Source organism: Molothrus ater, chromosome 16, assembly GCF_012460135.2.
Source record: "Molothrus ater isolate BHLD 08-10-18 breed brown headed cowbird chromosome 16, BPBGC_Mater_1.1, whole genome shotgun sequence".
In the NCBI taxonomy this organism is placed as follows: Eukaryota; Metazoa; Chordata; class Aves; order Passeriformes; family Icteridae; genus Molothrus; species Molothrus ater.
Window position 1 is genome coordinate 2,182,638 of NC_050493.2, and position 11,399 is coordinate 2,194,036.

General features: G+C 61.1%; 1 protein-coding gene across 2 annotated transcripts; it reads left to right on the plus strand.

The window, feature by feature from the left end:
• Window positions 1–429: 429 nt before the first annotated feature.
• On the plus strand, window positions 430–5,099 carry GRAP (GRB2 related adaptor protein). 2 transcript variants are annotated; one of them, XM_054516553.1, is made up of 5 exons: window positions 430–576; window positions 1,509–1,606; window positions 2,640–2,762; window positions 3,888–4,056; window positions 4,721–5,099. In XM_054516553.1, exons 1-5 carry the CDS (start codon window positions 430–432, stop codon window positions 4,904–4,906), a joined length of 723 nt encoding a protein of 240 aa, XP_054372528.1. In that variant the 3' UTR covers window positions 4,907–5,099. The 2 variants fall into 2 exon arrangements, with proteins under 2 accessions (XP_054372528.1, XP_036248373.1); XM_036392480.2 differs by having other exon boundaries at window positions 430–507; window positions 2,535–2,762.
• Window positions 5,100–11,399: the final 6,300 nt, after the last annotated feature.

The following is an 11,399-nucleotide window of genomic DNA, read 5'->3' on the forward strand; positions in this document are numbered from 1 at the left end:
GTGTGTGCATCCACCCGCCTCCAGCATTCTCTTGCTTCTGGAACAACCATTCCCACCAGGCCCCTCAAGCAGTGACTCCCCCACCAGCACTGCCCGTGCTCTCCAAACACCCTTCCCAAAATCCTCACCCCGTGCCCGGCCCATCACCGTCCCCTTTCCACCCAGCCCCGCTGCCCGCCACTCACCGCGGGGCAAATGCCAAATTCTCCTGCCATCCTCGGCCACACGGCTCCCCTGGCAGCCGGCTGGGCTGGCACGGCTCCCCCGCCTCCGCCGCACATCTGGGCAGCTGTGGCGGCGGCGGGGCCCGCCCGGTGCCCCGGCAGCAGCGCTGACATCAGCGCGGTTTCCTGCCCCCGGCGCCGCCGCACCGTGCGCGCAGCCCCGAGCCCGGAGCCCCCCGGGACCCTCCCGCAGAGCCCCTCTGCCATGGAGTCCGTGGCCCTGTACAGCTTCCAGGCCACGGAGGAGGACGAGCTGCCCTTCCAGAAAGGGGACACCCTGAAGGTACAGGGGACCAGCCGGGAGGGGGGTTGGGTGATGTTGTTTTGTGGGACGGATGTCACCGGGCCCATGGTGACACCGGTGCTTTCGTTATCGCTGACTTTAAAGCTTCTGGGGCTTTCTGTGGATTATAAGGAGCCAGCCTCGAGGATTTGGGAGCGTGGAGTAGCATTCCCTGCTTGCCTGTGCCACCAGGCACAACTTCAGAGAAGGACACCCCAGCTGGGACATGGCATGTGGCCTCTGTGGGTATCAGTGCCACCAGCTGTGCTCAGTGACAGCCCCTCGGGGCTGGGACACGTTTTCCCTGTCCGGGGGGCGCTGGAGGTCACAAGGATCCAGCAGCGTGCCCAAACACACACCCAGGCACTGGCAATAGGGTCGGCCCTTAGATGCCACCTGGGAGTCCCAAAAAACTCCAGAGGGGCTCAGAACATCCCTGGGGGGAGCAGCCATGCAAGGGGAGTGAGGCCCCCCCTCCCTGCCCATGTGCTCATCCCCCTCGGGCTCCTCCCGGAGCCCTGGCACCCTGGAGCCCCCCGGGGGGGACGGGGGCAGATCCCAGCTGGAATCCGGAGCCCCAGACCCGCCGTGCCAGCCCTGCCTCCCGCCGTGTTTCCCCCGTGCCCTGAGCCGGGGTTTCGGATCCTGTTTTCACAGCTGTGCCGGCCCCGGGCCCTGCGGGGGAGGCTGGAAAATGTTGTTGTCACACGGAAGCGGTGTCAGCACCTTCTGCCACCTCCTGGGGGACACCAGGGCCTGGCTCCCATCCTGGCTACTCCAGGGACAGATCCCACCCTCTTCCCTGGGCGGGGGTTTGGGAACACACCAGGCACCTTCCAGCTCAGTGACCCCAAAGCCCCCAGAGCGTGCCAGCGCTGCCAGAGCCCCCTTTTCCCCAGGGGTGGTGGTTGATGGGTGCTGTGGGGTCTGAGGCAGCAATGGGGGTCCCACCCAGCCCCTGGCAGCCAGGCTGACACCTCCCTGCTCCTCTCCCACCTCAGATCCTCAACATGGAGGATGACCAGAACTGGTACAAGGCTGAGCTGTTCGGCCGCGAGGGCTTTGTCCCCAAAAACTACATCAAGGTCAAGCCACACCCGTAAGTACCAATCCCGATTCCCAATTTACAACAAGCCAGGGTAGTCCCACACATGGGGAAGCTGAGTCACAGAGGTGGGGGGGTCAGTGCCAGTGCCACCACAGCCCGAGGGGACAGGAGGCAGCAGCACACCCACGTACCCCCAAAAATCCAACCCTCACACCGAGCTGCCACTGAATAAATGATAATTGGGGAACAACAAAGCGTTATGGGATTATCACTGCATTAAACACAATCCTATTACCACGTTATTAAAGCCCAGCCTAATCCATCGCTGACTGAACCTGTGTTTGATATATCCTTAGCCCCTGGTAAATCACATTTAAATGGCAGAGCGAGCGCGTGGGCTCGGGGCAGCCCGGGGCACATCCCACTGCTCCTGCAGCTCGGGATAACACCCGGCATGGGCGAGACACAGCCTCCTCCTGCAGCTCCTGGAGGGCTGGCTCTGTGCTAAACTCCCTGGCTGATCATTCACCGGGCAGCTCTTACAGCAGCAGAGAATCTCCCCAGCCCAGGGACTTGAAATATCCTGAAATACCCTGAAATACCCTGAAATACCCTGAAATACCCTGAAATACCCTGAAATACCCTGAAATGCAGGGGTGGGACACATCCCCACGGGGACTCTGCTCCTGCACTCCTGTGGCGGTGCAGCAGGAGGGGTTTATCCTGGCACCGAGGGATTTCTGCCCCACACCTGGAAGGGCTGCTCGCACCGGGGGCCAAGGGACGCGGAGGAGGGAGGGGACAGGCGGCACAGCGGGGCCGGGTGACAGCGCGGGTGACAGGATGCGGTGGCGGCTGTCGGTGACGCGGAGGGGGCAGCGCGCCCACAGCACCCTGCGGTGCCCCCCCAAAATGCCGGGGTGAACCAGGAGGGGGAGGGAAGGGAGGAACAGCCGGGGGAGGGTCGCAGCGCCCTGAGGAGCCCGATGCAGACCCCTCTCCCGGAACCTCGGTGCGTGTGGGGCTGGGGTGTCCCGGGGGTGCCCGGGGGTGCCCAGGTGGCTCAGCCCGGTGCCCCTCGCAGGTGGTACGCGGGCAGGATCTCCCGGCACCTGGCAGAGGAACGGCTGCTCCAGCGCAATCACCTGGGAGCCTTCCTGATCCGCGACAGCGAGAGCGCCCCGGGCGAGTTCTCCCTCTCCGTCAGGTAAATAAATGCCTTTGGGACAAGCGGCAGGAGGGGAAGGGTCCCTGCAGCCCCCGCTTTGGGGCCACCCTCGCGTGTGCTGGGCAAGGGCTGAGCACCCTGCCCTGTGCTGGCCACCTCGGAGGGGCTGCGGAGCCGGGGCCCCAGCACATCCAGCACGGCCTCGCACGGGACCTTCCCCTCCTTCCTCCCCTCCACAGCCCCGCTTCCATCCCCGCTGCTTCCTGCTCCCTGCACCACTGCCCTCGCGGGGACACCCCTAAACACAGCACCCCCAGGGGTGCAGGGCTCGGCATCCCCAGGGATGGAATGCTCAGAATCCCCAGGGGTGCAGGGCTCAGCATCCCCAGGGATGAATGGCTCGGCATCCCCAGGGATGGCCGGCTCGGCATCCTCGGGGATGCAAGGCCAGAGCCTGTCCCCAGGGATCTCACCCCTGCCCTGCCCCAGCCTGGGGAGCAGGGGCGGCCCCAGGCCAGCCAGGCACTTTCTCACACTTTTAATCCCTAATTGAACGTTTCGGGAGGTTCCTGCCCCTAATGAGAGGGAGCTGTGCTCTCTCTGCCGCGTCACCGGCAGCGCAGCCGGGTCCCGCCCCTGCCCGGGGCCACCCAACCTGTCACCCCAGGCACACCCTGCGAGGTGACAGCAGGGGACATCCTGCCTGCCCCGTCCTCCTGCAGCACAGGAGCACAATCCCAGCCTCTGCAGCCTCCTGCCTTGTGCCCAGACCTGCAGCTCTCACCACGCCTTCCCCAGATGTGGCCCTGGACAAAGCCACCTGCCCTCCACATGGCTGGCATGCTGCCACCCCTGAGCCCCCGCTGTGCCAGGCCTGGGTACTGAGCTCTGGCTGCCTGTGGGGTGATTTGCAGCAGGGCTCAGCTGTGGGTCCTCATTGCAGGGCCAGGAGTGACCCCAGGGCCACCATCACCCCCACCATGGCAGGAGGGCTGCAGTGAGACCCATGGGCTCACCCCAGCCTTGCCAGCACCCCCAGGCTTTACCCACCTCAGGGGCTGCTGCCAGGATGTCCCCAGGGTGACATCCATCCATCCATCCATCCATCCATCCATCCATCCATCCATCCATCCATCCATCCATCCATCCATCCTCCTTCTGCAGCTACGGGAAGCAGGTCCAGCACTTCAAGGTGCTCAGGGAGAGGAATGGCAAATATTTCCTCTGGGAGGAAAAGTTCAACTCCCTCAACGAGCTGGTGGATTTCTACAGGATGACCACGATCGCCAAAGAGCAGCAGATTTTCCTGTGGGACGAGGACCAGACCCAGGAGGTACCACCTTGGATGGGGCTGTGGGTCCCAAACCGCTGTGTGAGCCCCCTCGAGGCTCAGTGTCCCTGCAGAGGGACAGGGACATCCCTGGCTGGCCCCCTTTGGCTCAGGGGGGTGAGGAGCAGGAGAGGGAGCAGCAGCCTGGGACAGGCAGCGCTGCAGGGAGGAAGAGCTCCTGGAGCAGCTCAGAGGGGCATAGCAGGGCAGGGCAGGGCAGGGCAGGGCACAGATCCCTGTCACTTGTGCCAGGGGTGATGCCCAGGGCAGGTGGCAGAGCCAGGACAGGGCACAGCCAAACCCCAGCAAAGCCAAGCCCTGGGGCAGTGGTTGCAAAACTGGACTTTGGGAGCTGGGATGGGGAAGGCTCCAGCACCTGGAAGGAGCTGGGAAGGAGAGGGTGCCAGCTGCCTCCAAGGGCCCTGGGCACCCATCCTGGGTGTCCCAGCAGCAAGAACAGGGAGTTGTGTGCCCTGGGGTGTTCCCCAGCACTCCACTCTCCCCTTTCCTTGCTTCTGTCTCTCCAAAGCAGGGATTCCAGGGCTCGTCCTCCTCCCGTGGTGGCACAGCCTCCCCACCAGGACCCAGGCAGTGCCACCCAGTGCCAGGGGCTGGCAGATGGGGACCCCTCTCCTCCCACTAACCCCGGCCCTCGGCTTCCCTGCAGGTGAGGAGACCCCGGTTCGTGCAAGCCCAGTTTGACTTCTCAGCCCAGGAGGGCTCCCAGCTGCCCTTCCTGCGGGGGGACATCATTGAGGTCCTGAGCTGCCCCGACCCCAACTGGTGGCAGGGGAAGATCTACAGCCGTGTCGGGCTCTTCCCACGGAGCTACGTCCACCCCATCCACAAGTGACCTTCAGGTGACCATCCAGTGACCATCCACTGACCATCCACAAGTGACCTTCAGGTGACCATCCAGTGACCATCCAGTGACCATCCACAAGTGACCTTCAGGTGACCATCCAGTGACCTTCGAGTGACCATCCACAAGTGACCTTCAGGTGACCATCCACTGACCATCCACAAGTGACCATCCATGAGTGACCATCCACAGGTGACCATCCACAGGTGACCATCCACTGACCATCCAGTGACCATCCACAAGTGACCTTCGAGTGACCATCCACCAGTGACCATCCACAAGTGACCACCCACAAGTGACCCTCACCACGCTGCCCCTGACCGGGCAGGACCCAGCCCCGTTGTCCCCCCTCACCAGAGCTGCCCACACAGCCTGAGTGTCCCTTTGTCCCCAGGATGGTGCCTGGTCCATGACCCCCTGGTTGGTGACCCCCAGCCCAGGGATGGGGCTGGCAGTGCTGCTCTCCAGGGAGGGAGTGTGGAATGTTCAACCACGGCCATAAAACCTTTTCCAGAGGCACAATCCAGTGGGATGACAGCAACAGAGGGAGTGAGCCCAAAACCCCAAACCTTGAAACCTCTCCAAACCCTGTAAGCAAAGCCCCAGCTCCGGGAGGGCTGCAGGCAGCCAGGACACAGCCAGGATCCACAACTCCACAGAGGAATTCCAGGACTCAGGGTACCAGGGAAGGCTGGTCCAGGGGGATTCCATCCTGTGGGTGCTGTTCATAGCTGCAAATTTCTATTTTTTTCTATTATTTTTATATTTAGGGCAAATAAAACGTGTTTGAGTATTATCCCTGAGAGTGGCTGCTCCTTTTCCAGCACTGCCAAGGTGGTCCCATCCCTCCATGCAGGTGCTGCTTCACTGCAGTTTTAATTCCTTGCAGCCCCCATTTCCCCATCCCAATGCCTGTCCCAAACCCCTCCTAGGGATTTTCTGCCCCCACAAATGCCCCCCACACCCCCTGGGATGTACTCAGGGAATGCAGTGCTCAGAACACCCAACTCGCTGCACCAGTGGATTTAATCATCACATCCCAAACAAATGAAAAATAGCACCCAAATCCTCATTTTTCCCCTCTCCAAGCACCTCTTCCCCACCCCAGGGGCTGCCAGGGCAAAACAGGCATAAGAGAAAACACTGACACACATCAGGACAATGGCACTGATGCCACAGACACGGGCCCACAACGGGGGTCCTGTGGTGTCCCCAAGGGCCACAGCCGGGGTCCCTTGGGTGGCTGAGCTGGCTGAGCAGGAGCCTGGCACAGAAACACGGTGAGTGCAGGGGACAGATGACCCTGGGGACAGCCACCTCCTGCAGCTCAAACCCCCAGGCCCGGGAGCTTGGAGCTCTTTCCCCCCCTACAGTCAAAGCCCTTTCCTCAGGGCTGGAACGAGATGATCTTGAAGGAACCTTCCAGCCCAAACCCTGATCCCAGGATGGGCACAGGGGCAGTTGGGACCCCCTGACAACTACTCAGAACTCAACCCACGCTGAGGAAAACCTCAAACTTGCAGCTCACAGAGCTTTTTTTCCCTGCCAAGCACATTTCCTTGGCTCTGTCCCTGCAATCCGCAGCGTCCTGCTCCCACTCATCACCCGAGCCTGCCCGGGATCCACCGCAGCAGCGACTCCCGCCCCGGGCGGGCAAAGCCCTTCGCAAACACTCATTATCCATCCCGGGGAAAGCTCTCCTGCCTTGTCACACCCTTGTCACCGGCAGCCAAGCCACTGCCAGGGAGGGGCTCAGCCGGCTCTGAGAGAAGCGCGGGACAATGCGGGACCCCCATTCCCCGGGATGGCCGCCCATCCCCTTCCCACCCTCTGCACATGGAGATGCCGAGAACCAGCCGCTCCTGCAGCCGCTCCTGGTCCGGCCAGGGCTCCGCAGAGCGCAGCCAAAGCCCTGACCCAGATTCGCTCCCTGTTATTGTCTCCCCGGCCGGTGGCACCGTGCCGGGCATTCCCCAGCGCTGAGTGCGGCTCCGCGGGCACCCCCGGGGGTGAACGGGGATGTGCGGGCAGCGCTGCCCTCTCTCACTGCCCTCTGTCACTGTCCTGCCCTCTGTCACTGTCCTGCTCTCTGTCACTGCCCTCTGTCACTGCCCTCTGTCACTGCCCTCTGTCACTGTCCTGCTCTCTGTCACTGCCCTCTGTCACTGCCCTCTGTCACTGTCCTGCCCTCTGTCACTGCCCTCTGTCACTGCCCTCTGTCACTGCCCTCTGTCACTGCCCTCTGTCACTGTCCTGCCCTCTATCACTGCCCTCTGTCACTGTCCTGCTCTCTGTCACTGCCCTCTGTCACTGCCCTCTATCACTGCCCTCTGTCACTGCCCTCTGTCACTGCCCTCTGTCACCGCCCGAGCTCCGTGTGTGACCGCGACCCGGCTGCACCGAGCGCCCCGTCTGCATTTCCAGCGCTTTCACCCATAAAATAATCCAAGGGTTTTGTGTTCCTTGCATAAGCCAGGCTGGGTGGAGGCGCTCTGCAGGCTCGGCCGGCCCCACGGGTCTCCCCGAGAGCCCCGGTCAGTGCCTGCCCACGAGGGGCAGCTCCCTGCAGGTGTCCGTGGAGGAGAGGAGGAGGAGGAGGATGCTGCTGCTGCTGCTGCTGGTGAAGAGGGAGGTCAGGGGATGACAGGAGCGCTGCCATCATCACCGCCATCATCAGCCCTGCGGGAGAGGCTGAACCGGGAGGGATGGAAGGGGATAACCCCGGGATGGTGCCCACCCCTCTGCAGCCACAGGCTGGGATCTCCCCCGGGGCGAGGATGGAGTTTGGGAACATTCAACTGCACTCGGGGGCTCACATCCCCTGACCTCAGTGCTGGAGCGACCCTCGGAGGGGCTGCACCATGCACAGACCCTCCCACACCATCCCTGGGGTCTCCCCAAACACAGACCCTCCCACACCATCCCTGGGGTACCCCAAACACAGACCCTCCCACACCATCCCTGGGGTACCCCAAACACAGACCCTCCCACACCATCCCTGGGGTCCCCCCCAACATCCAAACCCTGGCAGCAGCCCCAGGGTGCAGCAATCCCAGTGGGAATGGGGTCACCCCCTGGCACCCACCTACCCCTGGACATCAGCTCCACCACCAGCCTGGGGTTGGTGATGTTGGAGCAGCCCCATACTCACAGGTGCACTCCTCAGGGTCCACACAGGCCATGGGGTCTGGGGGACAGAGCAAAGTGACCTGTTGAGACTCCTGACAGGGTGGGAACCAGCCCTGCACCCCCTCACCCCCTCCTGCCCCCTTTCCCTTTGCCATGGCCACCATGCCCATACCTTGGCAGGACACCGGTGGAGGAGCCAGGAGCACATCCCACCTCAGAGGTGAAAATCCACCTCTGCCTCTCCCCACTCCCACCCTCAGCTCCAGCACTGCAGCGCCCATCCCACCCCTCACCCTCTGCTGCCCACCCCAGCCCAGTGCTGGCTGGATCCGTTCCCAGTTAAACCCAGTGACAGCTGCCCCGGGGGGATCCCCAGAGCCCCAGCAGGACCCGGGGCTGTGGCCAGAGGCAGCAGAGCCCCGGGGCAGGCACTGCCCATCCCCACCCACGGGGTTCCTGCACCGTTGTGGCAATTTCCTGGGCATGGGCAGCACCAGCAGCTCCTGGGATTTGCATGGCAGAGCTCCAGGACCATCAACACCCAATTATTTCTATGTCTCAACGAGCGCTGAACCCTTTTCTTTTTTTTTTCTTTTTTTTTTTTTTAATTGTTACGCTCATAAAATATTGAAATGAATGGAAATTAATGTCAGGCATAAATATGGATGGGCTGCACCCGCCCAGGCAGGAGCACGGGGACGAGCACTGGTGATCCCTGCACAGGGCTGGCAGCACTGGCCTGCTTCTCCTGCCTGGTGACCTCCACCAGCACAGCCCTCAGCCTCCCAGTTTGTCCCAAACACCGCTGGTGACACCTTGGGACTGTCCACAAAGCAGCGTGGGGCGTGCTGGGAGCACGACTCGGTTGTGGGCAGACCACAGGCCGTGCTCAGCACATCCCAAGGATGCCAAAAAGCCCAGCCTGGACTCAGCCCTGAGGTCAGAGTCAGCGCTGAGGCTCCAGTGACTCCTTCCTGCAGCAGCCCTGAGCAAAGCTGCCCTCAGAGCTCCGTGCCTCAGATTCCCCTCTCTAAAACACCACGTTGTGCACGGCTCCATGCAAATCCTTGGTGGCTGGAGGGTGGAAAACGTTCCAAAGGGCAAGGCAGTGTCTGGATGTTGTATTCCAGCTGAAATGCCTGCCCCAGGCCTCAGCTCTACCAGTGAACACTTGGTGGCACCTCGGAGTGAGTGGGAAGCAGGAGCCCCCGAGCCAGGAGCTGAGCTCAGTGTCATACCCCTCTGCCTCACTTTTAGGCCCTCTGCTAAAAATGGAAAATTAGTTAGGACCCTGTAATTAATGCTTCCATCTGCAGGAAGGGGCCGTGTCTGCAGCGGGCGCTGCCTGTCCAGCTGGATCCACCCGGGGACGCCTGGAATGACGAGGACCAACCTGCTCAGCCACAGCAGCCCAAGCCTGCAAACAGGGGATGCGCCCAATTCAGGGCTAAATTCACCATGTGGGGTGAGGAATGGGAAGATGGGGGACCAGGTGAGGACCAGGTGGTGATGCTGCAGGTGTGGGGCTCTGCCACCCCAATCCACCCCCAGCAGCAGAGCCAGCACACAGCGCAGGATGGCTGGGATGCAGCATTTACCCCACATGCAATAAATCATTAATGCACACACCCCGTGAAAGAGTCTATAAATCTCCTGGCACAATAAAAACACCTCGAGTGAGCGGCTGAGGCGGCCAAAACCACAACACGCTCCTGCCACGCCACACACCCACAGCCCAGCACCCATCTGGGCCATCTCCCATCACACCCAGAGAGGTCCTGGCTGCTGGCTCAGTGCTCACCTCTGTCCCATTTGCTGTCCCCATCACAGCCAGCAGCGCTGGGATTTCACCTAAAACACCCAGGTTTGGTTCCAGTCTCTGCTGCACCGGTCACTGGTCAGGCCACGGCCTGGGGCTGTCATCCCACCCCTGGGAAATCCCTTCAGGGTCAGCTATAAAGTCACCAGCTCCAGCTGGAGCACCTCCTGAGCTGGCATTCTTTGGGAGCCAGACACCTGGATCTTCCCCAAGCTGATGTGACACTTGGGGACATGGTGTACTCTTGGAGCTGGCAGTGCTGGCTTGGACCCTGTGATCCTTTCCAACCTCAGTGACTCCATGATCCCAACAAACTGTTGTCACATTCCTGTGTCCCCCAGCCCTGCTGCCACCTCCTGCACGGGCCAGGCCAGGGCTGGGCACGAGCCCACGCAGGATTTGTCACGGTGGGGTGAGCAGGGCCACTGTGCCTGCAGAGAGGAGCACTTTGATGGCCCGGCACCCGGCCAGACAGGCGGCTTTGCCCCGGGAACCTGACTCAGGCAGGGCCCTCATTTATCCAGCTCTGAATGCAGATGAGCCACACCAACGCCAGGGACAGACACACAGCCCATGGCACTTCCCTTTTTTGCATTGGCGCAAGAATCTGACCCCAATTCCTGAAATTCGTCTTCAGCTCAGCTCCCAAGAGAAAAGCTCAAGAGAGCTTCCACATTTCTGGGCTTGTGAGCACCAGCTGGTGAATCCAGGGTGGGGTTTTTGGTCCATCTCACAGTTATTAATGAAATCTGTCACAGCCAGATCTGGTGACGTTACTGTGACCACGCTGCAAGCCCTGTAGAAGAAGGGACAGGACAGGACAGGACAGGACATGACAGGACAGGACAGAATAGAATAAATGGTTTCATTTAGAAGAGCCCTGCAACAATTATCTGGTCCCACTGCCTGACCAATTGAGGGCTGACCAAAAAAATTAATGGCATTGTCCAAATGCCTCTTAAACACTGACAGGTTTGAGGCCTTGACCACCTCTCTAAGAAACCTGTTCCAGGATTGGAGCACCCTCTCCACAAAGAAATGCTTCCTAACATCCAGTCTAAACCTGCCTCAGTGCAGCTTTGAAGTGTTCTGGCAGCTCCCACTCGCTGCTCCCCAGCCGGGCTCCAAGCTGCTGCTCCAGCACTCCAGCACAGGAGGGGTTAACCACAGGACAGAGCTCTTTTCCTGGAAAATATTGACTTACCAGCCGGCACATCGGGAGAGAGGGGAATCTCAGGGGAGAGATTAAAAAAAAAAAAAAAAAAAAAAAAAGAAGAAGAAGAAAAATAATTTAAAAAAAAGAAAATACAAAACACCCAAAGCCCTCTGGAGACGCCCAGGACCCTCCCGGGGGCTCCGGGCTCGGCTCCGCGGGCGCATCAGCCGAAAGAGTTAATGGGGCTGGGCAGGGAATGTGTGAAGGCAGCATGTGACTGCAGGTGGGGCAGGGCGGAGGGATGAATCACTCTTTTCCTTTTCCTCTTTTCACTTCTTGCTGTTACCTGTCCGGGCCCGGCAGTGCGCGCCGGCAGAGCC